The 23,385-nt window shown below is 45.4% G+C and overlaps 1 protein-coding gene across 2 annotated transcripts in view; it reads right to left on the bottom strand.

Moving 5' to 3' along the window:
* Nucleotides 1-23,385, bottom strand: part of CORO7 (coronin 7) — a 996,081-nt gene that overhangs the window by 194,166 nt on the left and 778,530 nt on the right. For both annotated transcript variants that reach the window (XM_078663134.1, XM_078663135.1), the window contains 2 exons: nt 16,970-17,024; nt 7,481-7,538 (listed from right to left, as the gene is read on the bottom strand). In XM_078663134.1, coding sequence (XP_078519260.1) covers nt 7,481-7,538; nt 16,970-17,024 — 113 coding nt within the window. The remainder of the gene's footprint in view (nt 1-7,480; nt 7,539-16,969; nt 17,025-23,385) is intronic.

Here is a 23,385-nt window from a genome sequence, read left to right on the forward strand (position 1 = left end):
CACAATTGTGTGGGTGGGCGGGGGGTTGGGACCGAACGACTCGATTGATGTCTCCTTCCCCCCCCTCTTGATTTCTTTCCCCCCTTTTTTGCCTCTTTATTCCTCTCTCTTGACTTCTCTATATTTCGGGTTCTGATTTAGGGCAACAGGCACGCTGCTGGGGGGGTTGGCCGTAGCGTTCTGCAGGGGTGCAGGGTGGGGTGGGCGGGCTGGGGCTTTTTCTCTGTTTTCTTTTCCTTAGTTCTATGGCTCTTTTGTATCCCTTTATCGGAGCGCCGCGTCTGTGCTTGTCTCCCATGGTATGATTGAGGGTGGGAACTGGAGGTGTGTTCTTCTCCTTCTTACGGTTTTGCCACATTGCTATTACGACTCACATGCCCACCTTGCTGGCGATATCCTTACTTTCTCTGCGTGCTTATTGCTGTGGGGCGCCTGCATCAGCGCGGCGTTCTCTCTTTCTTGCTTATATTATTGCTCCACTTTCCTCCCTCCCTTCTCCCCTCTTTTTCTTCTTTAGGTTGGTTTAGCGGATGATTATATTCACTGTTGCTATTCCGGTTCCTCCGTTCTGTCTAAAACATGTAATTGGGTGATAGGTAGACATGAGACGAGCCACGGTAGGTACTGCTCTGATATATGGCGTCCATATCCTGATTGACGTAAACTCTTGCTGAAGATTATCCATATTGATGCCCATATGTTTTGCTGTTTGCCCGCTATGGAAACTCGGATATACATACATTGCAATTGATCCTGCTATGCTCCTTATTATAAAATTAACCTTCTTTGATCCTGCTCGATGGCCGTACTTAACTTTTTCAAACTGAACTGATTGCTCCTATATTGTTGGCTGATTCTGGGGAACATCCTTCCGGAGTCAGTGGCCTCTCATACTGTGTCGTGGCCGGCCTGACTGGTTGTAGGCCCGTATTTGTATATTCCTTACTGCATAATAAAGGTTTTCAAAACAAAAAAAAAAGATGTTATGATAGGGCATGCTGTATCAGGAATTCCTTCAGAAGTGTGATCAGTATCAAGGGTTGCCTTAATCGATACCAAACAAATGGTAAAAAGCCATTATGTCACTCTAGCCAAGACCTGGGTACGCATAAAGCTCTCTGGTGATACTGCAACCTCAAAAAGTCCGACAGATTCTGAGCTCAAAGAAGGATGTGTTCTTGCACCTATTTTTTTAAAACTTATTTGCAACAGATTTGGGCGCCACCCTATCAAGAGCTAACCTGGTGACCCGAGGATTGGACAAAACAAGGTCTTCCTTATGCAATTCGTGATGACCATATTCTTTTAGACCACACGAAAATTAGGACTTCAGAAAGCATTGGCGCATTGAATAAATACAACGATAGGCATGACCTAGTGGCCAACGCAAGTAAAACAAAAGTGGTAATTTTCGGGCGCTATCCAAAAAGAGGACCCAGAAATGGATGCTTTGGTCTCAGTAAATAGAGTGTGTCTGGAACTGGAACTACCTCAGGGCATGGTTTAGCGACACTGGGAAGCCCACCACACACCAGCAAAAGATGAAAATAAAAGGAAAAGCGGTTATATACGCCCTGTGCACATTAAACTCAAGCCTGCTCGGTCTTACGGCTAAGCCCAACACGCGTTTCCAGGAACACATAGGTCAGAATTAGATCAAATACAATGTTTGGCGTACAAAGTAATCTTTCAACTACCTCCATATAAGCAGAACCCATTAATTAACCTGGAGTTTGGCCTTCTAACACAAAAACGTGAATGCATGGCCGCGCAAGGGAATTTCAGCACCCAACTCAATGAAAGCGGTTTTAAAACTAAATTACTGGGAACAAGCCATGACTTAAATGCCTAAACACAGCAGCAGAAAAGTTACATCTAGCTATAGACAATTTGACTGAAGAATCAATAATTTACACTGCATTTAAAGCGCCTATAAAAAAAAAGCAAGGGTTACAACTCTCAAAAGAATCTAACTCAAGGCTTTGCCTGAGAAAAGCATTTACTCTCTATTAATAACATTTTATATCAAGCACAACCTTATCCGCATTAAGCATTGCGGGAAGCAATGCCGTGGGCCAGGTTAGTGACACTTCCAATAAAAGAGTTCAAAATCCCTGGAAATCCCTTACTAGTACTGTACGATGCAGTTTGTGTGATTACAAAAAAAGATGTGTTGGTACACTTGATATGCTGTTGCGCAGCTGTTTACAGTGCTCGGCGTTGGTTTTTGAAGCCCACCGCCTTACATCATGGGGCACGAACCGTGGTAGAGGCGCAAAAACCATTATATTCCTTGGAAACAAAGCTGCACCTGGCAACGTTTGGCAAATGTATGCATCAGTTGTGGACCTTGTTAAATGAAAGATTACATGAACTGCACACCGGGCCTCTGATTGAGTACCTTTAAATTCTTAGAACATTGAAAATCATCCACACAAGGTCCTGGCCATGGGTTCTATGAACAATAAGTAATGTATTCGAAGAGTCTGATATGTATCAGGCTGAGCTCAACTTGCAAACAAGCATGAAAAGCAGGCGGCTGCAATAATAGCCGGACAATCCACCATATACTTTCACCCTTAAGACCCATAGTGGTATGCTGGATGCACGAATATAGACTGTCAAGTAAGTAGGGAATTCATTAAGTATATGAGTGAATTCTCTTATTTGTACGTTTTATTACTGTGCCTTTTTTATTTTATCTTTGTAATGATTTTAAGTAATCACACAATAAATTGACTTCATGACTAATTAATTAACTGCCTTAACTCACTGTATCGGGGAGAGTGTATCAAGTTTCTTTAGATAAGGGTGTGGCTATATAAACAGTTTTTTTCCCTAAAGGTATGACTGTAGTAAAGGCTTTTTAGAAAGTAGGGTTTCTGTATGCAAAGTATCTAACCAAGGTTTGTCTATCTGCGGGGGTTTATTGTGACAGATTGTATATCAATTAATCAGGCGTTTGTTAAGCGTGCTACTCACCCGTAGGGGTCTCAAGGCGCTGGGGGTGGCCCACATGTAACCAGTTTAGAGCCTCTTACCCATGCTGCACAGCAGTATCTGGACACATGCAGTTAGCACTCTCAGTTTATTTCCACCATTTACAGTGAGTGAGACTAAGATAGTAAGACTTACCCATGACAAAAGTCCAAGAACGGGATAACCAAAAGCGAAAAATCCTTGGTGTTTAAATATGGTTCCCCTTATTTTTTTTTTGCATGCAAAAGCAGTGGAATGCTTTGTTGGCAGCAAGGCGGAGAGGATGTGGCCTAACGGCTAGGGCAGTCGACCTTAAATCTGGGGAAGTGGGTTTAAGTCTCAGTAAGGACGCGCACCATCCTGTGATTTTGGGTAAATCACTTAATCTCCCCATGCCTAACAAAAATTAATGTGTCCTCATGTAACGTAATTGGTGCGCATGTAAAGCGCTCTAATACCTTCGGGTCAAGTTTGCGCTGTATAAAATTCCGGGGGAAAAAAAGGCCAGACAGGCTTTACCGGGCATCAGGCGTTTCCCCGGGATGCTGGAAGTGTGGGGGGCTGGCTTTGTAGTAGTGCAGCAGTTTTAAAAGCACTACAGTGCTCCTTGTATGTCCAACAGTTTTCAGGCAACAATAAAAGTATCAAGATAATTCTATTGATTAATGTACCTGCTGGAGAGATTGGAGTTTTATCTAGTGGCAGTTTTCACTCATCTAAGGCAGTGCAGAGGGTTAATATGCCTGATGTAAAGAGTATGTACTATGCAGATCACAGAACAGTATGTCAGATGCATAGCTCAGTGGGTCCTGCTTTTGTCACAGAGATCCTTTTGTTACTTTGTAGTTCATAAATTCCAATCATAATCTAGGTTAGAAAGTAAAGATTTTTTTTCCAGTCTTTCATTATCCTAAATTTTGCTAAAAGGTTTCTTTTGGATAGAAATACATTCATATTAGTAAAGGCAACCGTCACCACTGTATTACGTTCTGAATCCTGAGTTTGTGCTTCCCCAGACCAAGAACTCTTAAAAAATGCCTACCAGTATGGATGACATGTGAATCCTACACCTTGCAGTCCTCTTTGTCTTGTGTATTATTCTCTATACACTGAATTACACATGTATGATTCAGAGTGAGTGAGTGAGTGAGTGAGTTCCGACATCCGACACTGGTATGAGAGGCGCTATAACACAAACATAATACATGTGAGAGAGGGGCTATGGAGAGATGACAGGCACTGTTGGAAGGTGAGAGTGAGGAAATCATTAAAGAGCCTCAATAAAGATTGCTGTATCCTGGTGCACTGTAAGGTCATCATTTACTATGCTTTAAAAACTAATACAGTTGGATATATAATGACAAATGTGTTGTAGAATGCACCATTTTTCCCAAACTTTTTTTTGGGGGGGAAGCTGTTACCGCAGCTTCTTCCCCTAATATTTAATTGACATGACACTTCCTTCGTAACATCTTGTAACTGAAAGAGGAGTTCTCAGTGACATGATGTCGCTGCAATAAGCTCGTTTCAATATGAGACTTTGACAAAGTCAAAGAGTTCATCAATACATACATTAAATGGATAGGAGTTTGTGCTGATTGGGTGTTTCTATATCAAGTGGGGCTGTACCTTAGGGTATACCCAATGAGAGTAGCCAGAAAATTAAAATACCCCCCTCTTGAAATATATCTCTAACCAAACCGAGAGCACAAAGTAAGCAAATGAGACACTCTTCCACTTATTCATCCATTTATTCTTCCATCTACTCACACCTTGCACTTTCTATCTTCTCGTCCATTACCACATCCAGTCATCATTTCACCCATCGACTCATTAATAAGCTCATGTACCTGTCCGTTCTTCCATCCATTCATGTTTTCACCTGTCAATCCTTTCACTTTTCCATACAACCTTTGACCCTTCAATCTATCAATCCTTTCACACACCCACCCAGTCATTCTTTCACCTTTCTTGCATCTTTCCTTTCACGTTTCCTTATTTCCTTTCTGTCACTCTCCTTTCACCTCCGTTTTTTCCCGCCCTCTCTCGCTACTCATCTTTTTTCACTCATCCTTATTTTTTTCATATCTTTAATTCTCATGCTCATTGTTTTTCTATGTATTGCCTTCTCTGTTTTCCCCTATTTAATGTTTTTCTTTGTGTTTTCTTCCATGTGCATGCCAGTAAACGCTCACAACCCTCTCTCATGGGATTTCCTAACAGTGTTATTTATTTAAAAAAATGTCTACAAACTTGCAGACATGCGAGGCCCAAAAACAACGAATCAATGTTCATGTTGCCCCAGTTCACCAGCTTATCAGGCCATGGGGCAGCCCCCGCTTAAGCTGCTCAAGTGGGGGGTTCCCTTCGCCACTGGGGTTTACCTGCAACCAATGTTTTCATAGCAGAATGTGTTCGTGTGATATGGTCTCTTTATCAAGGAGTGACTTTAGCCGTTTCTCCGATGGTACATGGCTGTATAAAGTCTCTGTAACCAACAAGTATCCTTATTAGAAGTTCTCCATCATGAGAAAATGTCGATATTCATAGCAGTCAGGACATCTGCCTTTGTGCCACCGCTGCCTATGTGCAGTATCCAGGAACACATTTAAATATAAACGTTTCTCATTCTGAAACGAATTTCATGAAGAAAAGATGCCAATGGAAAGGCAGCATGTTCTGTTTTTTCTCAATGATATACAATTATTTGTTAGAGAAAATGCACTTCAGATCTCCTTCAAAAGAGAACAAACACTTGAAAAGCCATTAAGTCTGGCCTCAGCTGCCAGCTTTTTTGCTTTGCATGTAGTTTTTTTATTTTGTAAAACTTAATTTCTGGGCCCTTACCAATGTAAATAACACGGGCTAAAACCAAAACTATCTTTTTTTAGTTTTCAACAGCATACGTTACAATAGTGGTCAGTGAACTGAAAATGGCTATTTTTTGTGGGAATGTGCTCCTTGTGAAATAGCAGAATACCGTCACTCACAGTGAAGTTAGATATTGGCTGAAGTGGGCTGACCTATAGCCCGATGCTGTATGCTATTGTAGGCAGGAGGAAAATGTAAATGGCACAATAAGAAAACAAATGATTAAGAGGACTTGCTTAAAGCCCCTACAAATAAGTATATTATGTATACAATTTTAGTAAAATGTAAAAGATTTTGGCTAACTCGATAACTAAATATGACAAAAAATAAGGTACATACGGAAATCTGTCAGAAGAACAGTCACTTTAAGGCACCAAAGTGCTCCAATACCCAAGAATCCAGTGTTCTGATAATTAAGACAGTCATTGTTCCATCCTGCAAAGTTAAATCCCAAACGTTTGCCCTTTCGACTGTCTTCTCCATACTTTTTTTAGTTCGAGCCTGGGCAGCGCATGGGCTGCTCTGTGAGCCTTGCTGTATTGGAGTATGGAATAGAAGTCCCGCCCATATTTGTCATTGGCTTGTGTGTCATTGCCCTTCGTAAATGCTGGCTTCTGATTTGTGAATAGGCTTGTTAGTCCCTCCTTAGTACCGCCTTGTCTTCATTCGTAACCTCCCATGAGGGTTGTTACACGGTGAGTCTTTTTTTGTCAGTAAGCACTATTTTCTTTAAATAGTTTCTCCTACTGCAGGCACGACATGCTTTCATGCAATATGCAGCGCACCATGCGTAATTTCAATTTTTAAGCAGCCCGGACAATGGCAGCCGCTTCTTTGAATAGGTCTTGCATTTACAAGAGTTTAAGCTATGTGCATTGTACATGATAATGCCTTTTATTTATGTGTTAATTATCAAAACATATAAATAAAAGGCATTGTCATTTACAATGCCAATGGCTTAAACTCTCGCAAATGCAAGACCTATTGCATTGCAAATGCTTGTTAAGGTAGCACTGCAAATAATTTTTTTGGCCTAATTTAAGGGTATTTATATGTTTCTTCATAATAAATATTTTTTTCCATCACAGCACTTTCGACAGAATTTTCTCTAAAGACTTTCCTGAACCTTTTTTCCTGTTGGCTATGGATGTCATTTGGGGATCACCAGAGGTCACAGCTGCCACCCCTGGCACTGCAATTGTGACCCCTGGCTTTACAGGTGGCAAAATCAGTGTCAGGAACACAGGGGCAGCTCTTCCTTATGGACTTCGGTCGGGGTTCCAAACTTCATTCTTTTTGTCATTTTTTTTTATTACACTAGTAGTGAATAATATTATATTCATTCACTATTGGTGTAGTAAAAATGGAGTACAATAAGCTGGAAATGACCCTCCCGGACAGCTGAGTTAAGTGAAAGATGCTTTTAAATGGATGTTGTGTACATGCACACAGGTAAGAGTGTGTTTCTGTGAGTGAACGTAAAGGTCAAATGGCATGCGCTGTCACTCCTGCTTCCCCTGTTTTTTGGTGAATTGACGTTCATGCTGCTGGCTTCTTTCTGTGAGAGGTTATCTCCGTTCTTGATAATGCTTAAAGGATGTTCATGAGATCACGATGAAGAATGTCTTACTTTGGGTTAGTGCTGGGACTGCCGTCGACACCTCACAGCAGTAGATGGTGCTTTCCCCCTGAAAAAGAATGTAGAGGTTACCAGTGAAAAAACCGAATTATTTACCCCCATATTTCGACATGAACAGTATCCTTTCTTTTGTGGAGACCTCTTATGGGTCACATCTTCTAAAACTGTGCTGCCTCGTGGTGCATGTGTGAAGCATCCTTCTATCCTATACGTCAGAGCGTACACACGACAATGCTTCTACAGGCGGTGACAGCATCATGCTGGCCATACAGAAGGCCCGTAAGGCAGTACAACAGGTATAAATAACACAGCCACTGCAACAGGTCCCTAAAGGCAGTGATAGCATCATGCTGGTTGTAGAGCAAGCTCCATGGGCAGTGGCACTATCAGAGTGACCCACCAGCAGGCCTTTACAGGCAGTGAGAGTATTTTGATGGCTCTAAAATAGGTTTGTGAAGGCGACAACAGCATCATGCTGACCCGACAACAGATTCCTCCAGTGACAGCATCTTGCGGGCCCCACACCAGTCCCTCTGCCATGTGATGACATTTCTAAAGCATCCTACATGAATCTTCTGTGTATCACATATAGGCTCGTACCTGAAATTATTTCCCTGGTTTGGGCCTCATACATCACCTGCAATGATAAAGCACCATGACAAGTAAATTCAATGATAAAGCTGGATTGTGGAGACTTGGTCCTGCAGGAAGCTTTCGCATTAGATTCAACTTGCCCGCTTCCTAAGGTACTCTCAGATGAAATCCTCATCCAGGCAGGCTCCTCCATTTAAGTACTGTTCTCTTCTTCTACTCAGCTATGTCCAAAACTTTATTAACGCCACCACACCCTAGATGGTGCTCCCTCGCATGCAGGCTCTCTTGTTGAGCACCATTCTAATCCCCTTAGCTGTGACTGCTTCCCAGTGGTTGCTTCCATTGCTTAGTGAAAAGATCAAACAAACATAGCTTCATCCTTACAGTTATTTGAGTTAATTGGCTGTATCAGAATGAGGTAGGAGAGAAAACCTAATGGATATGCTCTAATAAATACAGATGTGGCGCACTGTACCTCCGGTGGGCACTTGGTAGGAGGTGAGATAATTGAGCCTGCAGTAAATGGATGAGTTAGTGAGGGGAGAGAGTGAAATTGTATTTTTCTTTCAGGATCTTCTCAGGAAGATTAATGGAAACCTGCAAAGGAACTATTATAATGTCTGTCAATTAAGGTTTTGATTGGACTCTATTGGGAGGACTGGATTATGAGAAACCACAAATGGCTGTAGGTCATCAGTCCAATCTCTTTCACATTAGAATGAAATCAGAGTTCGACTCCAAAGATGTTGTTAAGGTGAGCTTGTTTCCTAAGGTGGATGGTCAGCAAGAGGAGTGTAGAGATTGTATATTAAAAGGTAATGACAAGGCCAATGTCTACTTAAAGCCTTGTTTGCCAAAACTCACTTTTTTATTCTGCTCCTTCAGCACTTTTTGAGTTGTTCAAAGTGTGGTTGTAAACATAGTAATGATAGAGACCCACTTTACTAGCGCAAAAACAACAAAAGAAGATATTATGAAAGATTCAGAAAAATATAGCAGCAGGTTCCTAGAATTCAAAATGCACCTTCAGGCTCAACTAGAACAATGCCCTCACTGATAAACTGGGCTAGGCAATGAAGACAGAAGCAATGCCTCATACTGTCAATCTAAATGTGAGCATCACTATCAACAAGCATTTGCAATGCAATAGGTCTCGCATTAGGAAAGTTTGAGCTATTGGTCTTGTAAATGACAATTTTTTTATTATGTGTTGGTTTTAAAAATAGCGAAATTAATAGCGTTGTCATTTACAATGCCAATAGTTATAATTTTTGCAAATGTGACACCTATAGCATTTGTAATGCAATATGTGTTGTATCTACGTGACTTACATGTAGTGATATTACAAATAACAATGGCTTTTAATTTTTTTATTAATTAATACTTAAATAAAAGTTATTGTAATTTATAATGGCAATACCTTAAACTTTTGTAAATAACGTATGAAGATTATGTTCAGTGTATTTTATTGTGACGAAAATCCAAGAACAGAAGTGAAATATTAACATCTTTTTGTGACATTTGTAATAAAGCTTGAAACATTGAGAGAACATATTTGAACCAGTTATTGTTGAATGGTAGCACAGATTGATGCTGTGGTGGCGCTGAGTGATGTTGTGGTGGCGACGAGTGATGCTGTGGCATTCAGTGATGCTGTAGTGGTGTATAGTGCTGTTGTGGTGCCCCTGAGTGATGATGTGGTGGCGCTGAGTGATGCTGTGGTGATGCGATAGAGTGAGGGCGATGGATAGAGTGAGAGCAATACATAGATAGAGTGGGGGAGATGGAGGGGAGAGAGGGGAGTGAGGAGAGAGGGGAGTGAGGAGAAAGGGGAGTGAGGAGAGATGGGAAAGAGAGGGAGGGGAGAGAGGGAGGGTAGAGAGGAAGGGTAGAGGAGAAAGAGGGGAGAGTGAGGAGAGAGGGGGGAGGTAGAGAAGAGAATACTGAGGAGAGAGAGGAGAGTGGTGAAAGGGGAGAGTGGTGAAAGGGGTGAGTGGTGAGGGGGGTGAGTGGTGAGGGGGGAGAGTGATGAGAGAGGATAGAGTGGTGAGAGAGGAGAGAGAGGGGGAGTGAGGATAGTGAGGAGAGGGGAAAGGTAGAGAAGAGGGGAGAGGGAGGAGAGAGGAGAGGAGAGGGGAGAGAGGGAAGGGAGAGTGGAGGGAGGGGAGAGTGGTGAGAGAGGGGAGTGAAGAGAGATGGGAAAGAGAGGGAGGGGAGAGAGAGATTGGAGAGTGAGGAGAGGGGAGAGTGAGAAGAAGGGAGAGTGAGGAGAGGGGAGAGTGAAAAGAGAGGAGAGGGAAGAGTGAGGAGAGAGGGGAGAGTGAGGATAGAGGGACTGGAGAGAGGGAGCGGAGAGGGGGAGTGAGGAGGTGAGAGGGGGGAGAGAGGGGGGAGGGGAGAGAGGGGAGGGTAGAGAGGGAGGGTAGAGGAGAAAGAGGGGAGAGTGAGGAGAGAGGGGGGAGGTAGAGAGGAGAATACTGAGGAGAGAGAGGAGAGTGGTGAAAGGGGTGAGTGGTGAGGGAGAGAGTGATGAGAGAGGATAGAGTAGTGAGAGAGGAGAGAGAGGAGGAGTGAGGATAGTGAGGAGAGGGGAGAGGGGAGAGGAGAGAGGGAGGAGAGAGGAGAGTGAGGGGAGGGGAGAGAGGGAGGGGAGAGTGGAGGGAGGGGAGAGTGGTGAGAGGGGAGAGTTGTGAGAGGGGAGAGTGAGGAGAGAGGGAGGTGAGAGGGAGAGGGAAGAGTGGTAAGAGAGGAGAGAGTGGTAAGAGAGGAGAGAGTGGTGAGAGAGGAGAGAGTGGGGAGAGTGAGGATAGTGAGGAGAGGAGAGATTGAAGTGAGAGGGAGGTGAGAGAGGGAGGGGAGAGTGATGGGAGAGTGGTGAGAGGGGGGAGTGATGAGAGAGGATAGAGTGGTGAGAGAGGAGCGAGAGGAGGAGTGAGGAAAGTGAGGAGAGAGGAGAGGTTGAGAAGAGAGGAGAGGGGAGAGGGGAGAGGGAGGAGAGAGGAGAGGGGAGAGAGGGAGGGGAGAGTGGAGGGAGGGGAGAGTGGAGGGAGGGGAGAGTGGTTAGAGGGGAGAGTGGTTAGAGGGGAGAGTGGTTAGAGGGGAGAGTGGTGAGAGGGGAGAGTGAGGAAAGAGGGAGGTGAGAGGGAGTGGAGAGTGAAGAGAGGGAAGAGTGGTAAGAGAGGAGAGAGTGGTGAGAGAGGAGAGAGTGGTGTGAGAGAAGAGAGTGGGGAGAGTGAGGATAGTGAGGAGAGGGGAGATTGAAGTGAGAGGGAGGTGAGAGAGGGAGGGGAGAGTGGTGAGAGATGGGAGAGTGGGGGGAGTGAGGATAGTGAGGAGAGGGGGATAGTGAGAAGAGGGGAGAGTGAGGAGAGGGGGGAGCTAGATAGGAGAAGAGAGGGGAGAGGGAGGGGAGTGAGGGGGAATGAGGAGGAGAGAGGGGACAGAGGGGAGAGAGGAGGGGAGAGAGGGGCGAGAGGAGGGGAGAGAGGGGAGAGTGGGGAGAGAGGATAGTGGTGAGAGGAGAGTGGTGAGAGGGGAGAGTGGGGAGAGTGGTGGGAGGGGACAGAGAGGAGAGTGGTGAGAGGGGGGATTTAAGGACTTCGCTGGGATGGAAGGGCATGTTCTTCACTTTGCACAGAAAATACGTTCATAATCCGTTCCTAAAGTTGTCACAGTATCTGTTTTTTCTCTGCTGAAATGATTTAGCGGTCTCGTTTTTCGTCTCTTACAAATGGAAAATATCAATGACAGCATCTGTCAAAAGCTAAAAAAGAAAGTCGTTTTAGGCCCTACAATTTAAAAGTGATGTATAACATACCTTTCATCGGTAAGGGAGATGGCCGTAGCAAGGTCAGGCAAACGAGGCCACCTCTGTTCTTACAGCTGTGCTTGTTGCCTGCCGTGGCCTTTGTCCACACAAATGTGCGTTTTCACGACCATAACATGACATGTCAGAGGCCTGTGCGGGGTGGGCGCAACGACGGCACCTCAAATACGCAGTGCAAAACACGGCCCGTTTCAAAACCCTTACATCGGGAAATTATAGAATTTAAGAACAAATCAGGATAGGGTATGCAATTTGAAATTTGTAGCCATGCCTAAGAGAAAGGATAAACACGGTGCATGACAGGATTCTACAACAGTGCGGAACACAGACAAACAAGCAGTCCGATTAATCGAGATCCCTGTAGGCATGACAAAACCAAACCGAGGAAACCGGTCACCATGAGAGCTTTTGCAAAACTAGCGATTCTTTATGCAAAACAGACACTCTTGTGTCAGAACTGCAGCAAGCAAGCAGTCTCCACGAGCTGACCTCTGTATTTCTGAACCTATTTCTCCAAGCATGCCTGTACCTCTATTACCGAGCCACGCTCCATGGCGCTCAATGAGTCGTATTATTGTAGGTGATGTCCTAGCTTTCCAGGACACTTTTCAGTTCTATGAAGGACACAGACGAGGATTAGACTCGTCTTTCTTTATTAGCACAGCAGCATTCACAAAGAAATTCATCTACAATACCAATAAAACCAAAGTGTGGCTCCACTTTGACCACTCTGCAGTAAAACAAGTAATATCCCCGGGTGTGAAAAAAATAAAAATGAATGTGTCCTTTTAACGTACCTGGTGCTCGTGTAAAGCGTTCCAATGGCATTAGGTCGATGGCGAAATGGGGGAGAAGATGGAAAAAGTCCCCGCCGGGCCGCCGCGCTGCCTGCAAAGTCTCCGCATTCAGTCCCGGTCCCGAGATGGGGGACCGGGTGAATTTCGCATTCAGTCCCGGTCCCGAGATGGGGGACCGGGTGAAGAGCGGCCGGGAAGCGCTACCGCCGCCCGCCCGAGAGGCAGAACCGCCGCCGAGCACTGCCAGAACAGGTAAGTGTGTTGAGGGAGAGGAGGGGTGAGTGGGGGTGGGGTGTACGCGTGTGTGTCTGTTTGAGTGTGTCTGTGCGTGCGTGTGTCTGTCTGTGTGCGCGTGTGTTTGTTTAAGGGAGGGTGCGTGTGTGTATGCAGTGTGTGTATGTGCGCATGCGTGAGTGTAGAGTGTTTGCGCAAGGGAATGAGGCAGGAGAGGGGCACGGCGCCGTGCGCGCTCACGAGCTCAAAACTGAGCAGCTCTGCGCTCGTGCACCCTCTCCTGTCCACATTCCCGAAAACGGGCGACATAAGGTCTTTCGCTGACGCGAGACCTAAAAACCTGAACACACGCACATCAGGCAAAACCTCAAATTCTGCTGTGACGAGGAACAGGATTTTTGAATCCCTTGGAGATGACACGGTAGGATTCATCTGGAGCTGCTGCCCTTTAATAGAACTATGGACGAAAAAGAAACTCTACCAAGACTTATTTTATTTGTGGTTTTCATATAAATCTGTTGTCTGAAGGGGGACATATTAATAAGAAACTTTATGAAAACATAAATCGATGATAACTAAAACTGGTGCAGAACGTAAAATATGTGTGATCATATGTAGAGTGTAGGTGGCACAGGACAACATTCCTAGCAGTGACAGGAAAATGAGCATTATTAGAATACCGGAAAGGTTTTCAGAAACATATTTTTTCTGTAGGTTAGAACACATTTTCCATTCGACTACAGTCTGTATTAGAATTTAAGGAATTCCAAACAATAAAAAATGTAGTAGTTGGAGGACAAGTGTGGCTTTTAAGTAATAGTAACATGAATTTTAAGATCTGCTGTGTTAGCAATGTCAAGAGATCAGAATTGTATGTGAACTGTATGTACCAAGGAAAACTATAATATAGCAGCTTGAAAAAAACACATTCAACTAGTTCAAGCAGGCACACACATACACAAACGCACAGGTCCAAAAGACTACTAAAAACAAATATGAGACTAAGAGTAGCATCTGTGGTAGCTGTAAACAAACAACAAGCATTTGCAATGCAATAGGTCTCACATTAGGAAAGTGTGAACTATTGGTATTGTAAATGAACATTTTTTTAAATATGTGTTGGCTTTGAAAATATATAAATTAAGAGCATTGTTATTCACAAAGCCAATAGCTTACACTTTCCTAATGCAAGTCCTATTGGCTATGGCAATGCTAGTTGGAAGCAAGCAAGGACAGTGCTGTTGTGGTGCTGAGTGATGATGTGGTTGGGCTGAGTGATGTGGTGGTGTATTAGAGTGATGTGGTGGTGTATTAGAGTGATGTGGTGGTGTCCCTGAATGAAGTGGTGGTGTCCCCGAGTGATGTGGTGGTGTCCCTGAGTGATGTGGTGGTGTCCGCGAGTGATGTGGTGGTGTCCGCGAGTGATGTGGTGGTGTCCGCGAGTGATGTGGTGGTGTCCGCGAGTGATGTGGTGGTGTCCCCGAGTAGTGTGGTGGTGTCCCTGAGTGATGTGGTGGTGTCCCTGAGTGATGTGGTGGTGTCCCCGAGTGATGTGGTGGTGTTCCCGAGTGATGTAGTGGTGTCCTTGAGTGATGTGGTGGTGTTCCTGAGTGATGTGGTGGTGTTCCTGAGTGATGTGGTGGTGTCCCCGAGTGATGTGGTGGTGTCGCCCGAGTGATGTGGTTGTGTCCCCGAGTGATGTGGTGGTGTCCCCGAGTGACGTGGTGGTGTCCCCGAGTGACGTGGTGGTGCCCCCGAGTTAAGTGGTGGTGCTCCCGAGTTAAGTGGTGGTGTCCCCGAGTTAAGTGGTGGTGCCCCCGAGTTAAGTGGTGGTGCCCCCGAGTGACGTGGTGGTGCCCCCGAGATAAGTGGTGGTGCCCCCGAGTTAAGTGGTGGTGCCCCTGAGTGATGTGGTGGTGTCCCAGAGTGATGTGGTGGTGTCCCAGAGTGATGTGGTGGTGTCCCAGAGTGATGTGGTGGTGTCCCCGAGTGATGTGGTGGTGTCCCCGAGTGATGTGGTGGTGTCCCCGAGTGTGACGTGGTGGTGCCCCCGAGTGATGTGGTTGTGTCCCAGAGTGATGTGGTGGTGTCCCAGAGTGATGTGGTGGTGTCCCGGAGTGATGTGGTGGTGTCCCGGAGTGATGTGGTGGTGTCCCCGAGTGATGTGGTGGTGTCCCCGAGTGATGTGGTGGTGTCCCCGAGTGATGTGGCGGTGTCCCTGAGTGATGAGGTGGTGTCCCTGAGTGATGTGGTGGTGTCCCTGAGTGATGTGGTGGGGTCCCTGAGTGATGTGGTGGTTTCCCTGAGCGGTGCCCCTGAGTGATGTGGTGGTGTCCCCGAGTGGTGTGGTGGTGTCCCCGAGTGATGTGGTGGTGTCCCCGAGTGTTGTGGTGGTGTCCCCGAGTGTTGTGGTGGTGTCCCTGAGTGATGTGGTGGTGTCCCTGAGTGATGTGGTGGTGTCCCTGAGTGATGTGCTGGTGTCCCAGAGCGGTGCCCCTGAGTAATGTGGTGGTGTCCCCGAGTGATGTGGTGGTGTTCCAGAGTGATGTGGTGGTGTCCCAGTGTGATGTGGTGGTGTCCCTGAGTGATGTGGTAGTGTCCCTGAGTGATGTGGTGGTGTCCCCGAGTGATGTGGTAGTGTCCCTGAGTGATGTGGTGGTGTCCCCGAGTGATGTGGTGGTGTCCCCGAGTGACGTGGTGGTATCCCCGAGTGATGTGGTGGTGCTCCTGAGTGATGTGGTGGTGTCCCAGAGTGATGTGGTGGTGTCCCCGAGTGATGTGGTGGTGTCTCCGAGTCATGTTGTGGTGTCCCTGAGTGATGTGGTGGGGTCCCCGAGTGATGTGGTTTGAAGCCTGATTGGTGGGGGGAGCGGTAGCCATTGAAGTCTGATGCGAGGCAGAGACAAATGGTGGTGTATGGCGTGGCTGGCGATGGCGTGCACACGCATAGATCACATGAACTGTATGCGATCCGCAGCCGCTTTGGTAGACTTTTCTTTTCCACTTACTATAATCTCGTCGAGCAATGCGCAAGCGCATTGGCTCAGGCGAGACCTAAAAAGGTGTGTGGTTTACACGCATTGAAAAAAAACAAATATCATCATACATTGAAAAAAACTAAAATAAGGCCCACCAGAGAGAGAGTTTTGACGAGGTTTATCAATGAGAGCCAGCGAATACCAAAAATGACAGACTGGACAGATTCGGACTAAAACTACAAGTGCACCCAAATCCTGGTGAGTACATCACTGAGAAAGAGGGGACATTGAGAAATGAACCAGCTATGAGTCAACCTGAAGTGACACAAAACTAGCTATTAAGAAAGAGAAATGATCTGGTATGCAGGAGAAAAATTACCAAGGAATTTTCAAACCGAACCAATCCAAAGACCAGCCAAAGACAAGACCCCAGTCAGAAGAAAGAAAGCGGAGGATAACAAGAGAAAGCAACCCAGATCTGTGCACTTTTGTCAAGCAACATATATCTAGAAACCGATGACAAACAACACAGATCAGCTCAGCAGACCCCAAAAAAGAGAGACCACCGGATTCAAACTAGATTCAAATAATGTAGGTGGCCTACGTCTGGATTCAAACTACATTCAAACCAAAGTAGGTGGCCTACATGTGGATTCAAACTAGATTCAAACCAAAGTCGGCGGCCTACACCTGGATATAAACCCATAGCAGTCTGCATCTCCAGGCCACACAGACGATTACTCATGCTACTTTTTAATGGACATGGTTCACACTCAACGAGCATATAGCCTTGCAAGGTTTAGAAGAGGTCTGAACTTGTGTATGATAAAAAAAAAAGTGAGGAGGGGTCACAAAAAAAATGGGCTTTGCATTTGGCACCAAGATGCCATGAGAGAGCTACGTGCTTATTAATGAAATAAAGTTGAACACAAACAACACATCACATTTAAGTTCATCAATATCTTCCAGCAAATAAGCCTAGTAGTGCTACCCTTACCCTCCAGTGTGGACAGATACATAGGTATCGCAACCCCATCCATAATTCACTCACCTTCCCAGCCAGTATCAACAGGTTAGTGTCCGGGTCGTACAGAGGAATCACAGTCCTGCAATAAGAAATATGGAATTTATCATTAAAAACTCTTGTTGAGAGACTGATCATACTTAATAAATATACAGTAATGGCACCAGTAAAACAGAAAGTCACGGTGTAAGTTTCCTCATACACAAGCTACAGATCTAATAGGAGCAGTGCCTCTCACTACATCATATTATAAAAAGAACAAGCCGAACAGGGGTCTCTGGAGTGCAAGCTTCCCTCACAGACAGAATGATATACAGGTATAACATACGGAAGGGTTCAATTACCTCACACAAGCAGATCTTTATATTCACCGAGGCAGTGACTAGTCAATGCACAGTTCACTCTCAGTGATGCCTCTACTGGGAACAATACGTTTTGTTCCTGTGCCCATCCTACCTGTGGCCGCTCTGTGGGAAATGCCACTTCTTAAGGTGCTTGGCTAAACAATATGTACTTTCCACCACAAGGATCAACCATTTAATAAAGAGTTTAACCACAGTCCGCTGGGATCAGGCCGACGCAGGTCTGTGGACTGGATGCTGACAGGAGCCAAGTGGCTGGCATCGCAGCCAGGAAAACCGGAGGCACAGGATCTCCATGCGCCAGGGACGTGTGCCAACAGTGCCAGTGAGCAGGGATCTGAATGGGGTGTCTGTGCTGCTGTGTGCGAACAGCAAGACCTCCCTGCGGAACAAGGAAGACCCAAGCACCGGTGAGCTTCCGGCTCACCCGGTTCAACAAGCTTCCTGGTATACAGGATTGTGGTGTCTTCTGCATGCTACCATAGAAAGCCTGCCCCCCTGTGTGGCAACCAGTGACGTGGTCAGTGTGGCATGGGCCTGAATGCAAGGAAAGAAATGGCCACCCTGGTCGAACTGGGAAATACAGCAGTAACCAGGGTTCAGTGGGCCCTGGTGCCACTGCACCAGTGGCACCAATGGAAGCTACGCCCCTGGTAATAACAAGAACACCCCCAGAATAGAACCTGTTGATCGATAGCAGACTACTGTAGCCGCACACAGGCAAAACCAGGCAAATGTGACAACAAACTTCCACACAGAAAAAGCATTAGCAAAGCCAATGTGTCTGGATTTTAATTAGAGTCCTGACGAAAACATTTAAAGAAAAGCTTGTTGCAGTGAAAAAAAAACAAAAAAGGACTGCTTTCTATATATTATCAATGTACGTGATAAAGACTTTAATGGGTGACGGTTTAGTGTACATTTGAGATGTTAACTAGTCCCTTAAACTCTTGAATGCAAGCAATCCATAGGAAGTGCATTTATACACCAAATAGTCAACAGAATGAAGTGAGAGAATGATAGTCACCTGGGGACAGCCAAAGCCCACTCCAGCTACATTTTATAGCATGGGAAGCAATAATTCAGGGAGACAGTAGCTGCCTTATCAGCCAGAACTCATAAATGAAGAACAGGCAATCAATGGGGCAAGCCCAGGCCAAGGCCTCTGCATGGCAATGGGATGGTGACATGTCAGAAAACCACCAGAAGTGACCCCTGCATCAACCAAGTCAATAGGACCTACAGAGGTAAGCCCCACAAACCCAGTGGCAAACATGCACACACTCATGGCAGCCAGCGAAAAGACCCATAACACAAAACCAAGACCACCTTCCTGATCACCCCCATAACAGCTCTGACCTCTATCCTTTTGCAATTAACTTTGCTATCTCATCTTTTACTATCTGTCTTTGATTTACTAGACTTGGGGTGGCAAAAAAAATACTTCTAAACTGCAATTAATAAACATGCCCCATAGCTGACGTTCAAGTGGTTCAAATGAGTGGGGAAATTAATGCATAGAGAAGCTACACTCTTTGCCTTAGACTTGAGCTTGACACCGCAATCTCTCAGGCCCCTGTGCTGTCCGGTTGCCTAGATCAGATTCCAACATGTTCCCGGTGGGACGCTCTCACCATTACATGAGGGGGGCTGAATCATCTTCCAAAACCCGCTCTCAAGCACATTTGCCCATGTATTCAGATCCCCTTCTTCAAGTAGGTCATCCTAAACTGCCAATACTCTTCCGAGAGGACCGTTCTAGTTGCCTAAGTACCGCTCCACAGCCAGAATCTATCATCACATTTCGCGAAGCCTTCGCATATTTCTTTCCCTTGCTCCACCGTATATGCAACCAAAGTCAAACCACAAGTACTTGCTATTTCAATCTTTCCTTCACAACCCCAATGCCGCACTCTACCGCCACCATCACAAATTAATCCCTATTCCTTTACATAATCCAACCCATCTACACATAGCAGGCACGCTCTGCCAATTGTTTCCACAACCTTTAACTATCTTGCAAGCTTCTCCAACAGCTTGTCCTAAAAAGTACCTCAACAAAGCGCACTATCCCATCGCCTCATTCTTAATGCCCTCTTCGACTCACAAATCACATACTACCGAATCTAGACAACTAGCCTCAAGCCCCAGAGAAAAGTCTAGTTGAACAAAGCGTTAGCAAAGCAAGATGGTCTAGCCATCGCAATCTGATGTGACTTTTTATTTATTGTAAGCATATAATGCATGCTGCTGCATAAATATCACGGTCAAACACTTACAATAAATTGTTCTATCTAAAAAAATATCCATGCCACATTATTTTAAAAAGAGAAGTGTTATTGCTTCGTAGCTGGCATTGGTGCTTAACACAGGCTTAGAACCCCTCTTTAGTTTCAATACATATCAGAGAAAAATATGATTCTTATAAACGCAAAAAAATGGTACAACTGACCCTAAAGTACTATAACCTGAAGCCATAGTTTAAGTACACAAGGATAAAGAAATAAACATTTAAAAACTCCTATAATTCCAATGGGGTTTATATTGTGAATAATTGACCGCATCAGAATTTTGATATCTGCAGATTTATTGCAAATCCATAGTAATTCACCAGCGTACCATACCTGATCCACGTAAGAATGAGGAATAACCTAGGGAATCTCGTGTGGAATGTAAATTTTCTCCTAGTTATACTTTACTGCTGTGAGTACCCTCAGGGTACACACCCTAATCCTCAGGTATCCACCCCACTACAGGAGTTACCTATACCCATTGCTACCTATAATCATGTGGCACAGGAGGACCACATTAAGCATCTGGGTTGACTACATTTTGTAACAGGGTTGACTAAATGATGTGTCAAGAAAAGGCAAAATATAGAGCGTTATGCAACACATTATGTGTTAGTATTAACTCATTCTTTTTGAATTTTAAACATATTATTTTATCTGGGCACGTTTCTCCTGTGTAGTGCCACTTTGCCACCCAAATACAGAAATATGCAACAGAAAGGTGACCAGTGAACTCATGTTGCCGCTATTTTAGTAACTTTTGATCCGTTTAAGCTAGGAGCATTTTTTTTTGTTGAAATCTGCGGATTACGCAGCAGATGGTGGAATGTGAGGCAAATACATAATTATGTGGAAAACACTACGGTCACAAAATTGAATAATTCCAGTGTCCCTACCTGAAATTCCTTACTGCCTTTGTATCTCTAAGCAGGGGAAATAGTGAACTCGAACAAGGCCTTTAATTGGTACACCAAAGCAATAGATGACCCAATAAATCTGCAGCTCATTTTGCTGCACAAAATAGTAGTTCACTCGGAGATCAGTAGAATTGGGGCAGGCCTCGAAGGAGACGCTTTAGAAAATGCCGTGCGGCCTGCTCTGCCACCTATAGACGGGGCCTAGCTAAGTAAACACGACATGGCCTGCAGGCTGCTCTGCCACTATAGAAGCAGCTCAAAGTGTGACAAATTCGCCTGTCAGCAGCTCAGAGTGATCCATATGCTGGCAGGTGTTGGGTTCTTGCGCAGACTTGTCTACAAGTTGTTGGTGTGACAATAGAGCTCCTTCCCGCCAGCCACTCCCCACATAAAAGCATTTACCCGGGGTCTGCGGGCGAAGCTCCTCAGAGCACACTTTAAACGACTCCCGGGCTTTCCCCCTCACGTCCCCCAGTGCAAGAATGGATTCGTCCAAGTACTGTACTTTCAGCCCTGACTGAGCCCTGAGACCACGTATATTAGGTGTGGACTAATATTGGCAATGCTCAGTATTTAGTGAGTACATCCGGTGTTTTAATGTCAAGGCCATGACAAAAAAATATCAAATATCAATCAGCAAATTCCGTATTTTTCCACCCCCGGAAATGTATACTAAACACAGCAAAATACAGAAAGCAATGGCTTGAAAAGTATTTCACAGCTACATATAACAAACACCCTGTATGGTTAGTAAAGCAAACGGATGCACATTGCACAATTGCCAAAAGAAAACAGACGAGTCTTGATCCAGTACCTGCTCCACGTCTTTTAAAAAACATGGGAAATTTGGAAAAAAACTGGTACTTTTTAATGAGGAAAGTGGCAACCATTGGACTGACCCGGGGCATGTGCTGGGGCGAGGCACTCAGTGCAGAAGCATACAAGCCGGTAGGCCGCATCCAGGCGGACATTCTCGATTTTTGTAGCAAAGGCGGTAGACTGCGGCCTGAAATGCCTTCTGCTTCAATAGAAGCCAATAAGGAAAAAACACAGTCCCCGGTTTTATTTCTTTCAAAATTGTCCAATTTCCTGTTCTAAAGTGTTGGCATATATGATGACCTGCTCCTCGAAGTCTTTGGACAGATCCAACAACAGCAACAAACTCCCAGACCCGAACTCCACGCCCATAATCAACACATACTACTGTGATCCAGTGGGAGTCTGGGACTAGAATAGAGATGGTGAGCCACTGAAAGCTCGAGCCAGGCTCGACCCTGAAGCCTGGCTCTAGCTCAGCTCGAGGTCTGTTGGAATCTCGAGCATATTTGAATTTTGAAGAGATCATTTTGCGTGATGTTGGTTGTGTTTTACATGGCTCGGTTCGTGCACCGACTCCAAGCGTCAAACTAAACCCTTGGCTCAGCTGGCCTTGTTAATTTGTTGGCTCGCCCACCTCTACTCTAGAACAGATCTATGCGAAGTTGACCCCAAGGCCCTGCACAAGACTATATTGCTCCCTTACAGTAGGAACAGACCCAGTGGCTTTGGATGAGGGTTGGCCACGCTCCCCCAGATAACCGATGGCTTCCAGTCCTCAATTATAGGATTCAAAACAAGCATTAACAAAGTCAATGGGCCTCAGCTTTTTGGCTTTGTCAAAGCTTGTTCATTTTGTCATGGTTTTCTTAAAACTGGATTTTTCTGGAAGCAGCCGGGCTCTTCTAAATATAAAAAATATTGGCCTAAAGGAAATATATATTTTGGTGTCAGAATGGATGGAAGATTAGAAATCCAACACCTACTGACCCCTAGAGCAAGTCGTTGTTCCGACTTGCGTTGGTAAGGCATGTGATGTTACAACGCGGTCGTTGTGATGACCGCGTTGTAATGGCATGCGTTGTGTTGCATGCAGTGTAAACGATGTTGAATAAATTAGCCTGTGCTGAAGTGGAGGGCCGGTTTAAAGTCCCTATAACTATTTTATTTATAAGCATTTTCATAAATTCAAACAGGTTTTGACTTACAGCAGACCTGAAAAGGGCACAAAAGGCTCTTGGCCCTCGAGTAGGCGCTCCAGGAATCGACATTACATCACCACTGGGCACATATGAACGATGGAAAGCCCAGATGGGCATGCGGCAGCAAAGAACTCGCATTATTTATAGGAAGAATTTGCTCAGCTGAGACCGGATAGAAACTCAATGGACAGTTCGTCTCGGATTCACTAAGGCTCACAGCACCGTACAGGAGCTCGTCTGGGTTTATGCGGACGGCCGGACGCACACTTTGGTAAAATGACTCACCTGAGGTGGAACGGATTAGCCGCGAGACGGCCGGGTTAAACCAAAAGACACGAGGTCACAAAAACGTGAGCCCCCCACGGACTCTGGCAAGTTCACTGTTCAAAGCGCCACCTGCATGCAGCTTTACCCGGCAGCTCCTGCCGCCGGTCTCTAAGCAACACCGGTTACGTCATAAAGCAAGACTCCGCATTCTATGACGCAGCTGGTCCAGCAGGGATATCATACCACAAAACGAAACCACGCCCCCCCCCCCACCCGAACTACGCAACTCCGACAAAAACGGAAAGCAACGTATAGAGAGCCCTTTCTTCGCTATGACGAATGAGCATGGGGAGTGAGACAGATCTAAAGTTTGTTTTTGAGACTTCCTCCTGCAGGCCCTTCAGGGCTACCATTATAGGGTCCTCCGGAATTTAAAAGGAGCACTCACTGTATCCAGGGTTGAAGAGCCGCGTGCTCGGGTGCGCAGAGGCAGACATCTTCTCCAGGTTCAAAGTTAAATTTAGCAGTGGCGAAGCCAGCGTGTCATAGGCCATAGTGGAAGGAAGGAAACCGACATTTACTTTCTTA

Source organism: Lissotriton helveticus, chromosome 10 (genome assembly GCF_964261635.1).
Source record: "Lissotriton helveticus chromosome 10, aLisHel1.1, whole genome shotgun sequence".
In the NCBI taxonomy this organism is placed as follows: domain Eukaryota; kingdom Metazoa; phylum Chordata; class Amphibia; order Caudata; family Salamandridae; genus Lissotriton; species Lissotriton helveticus.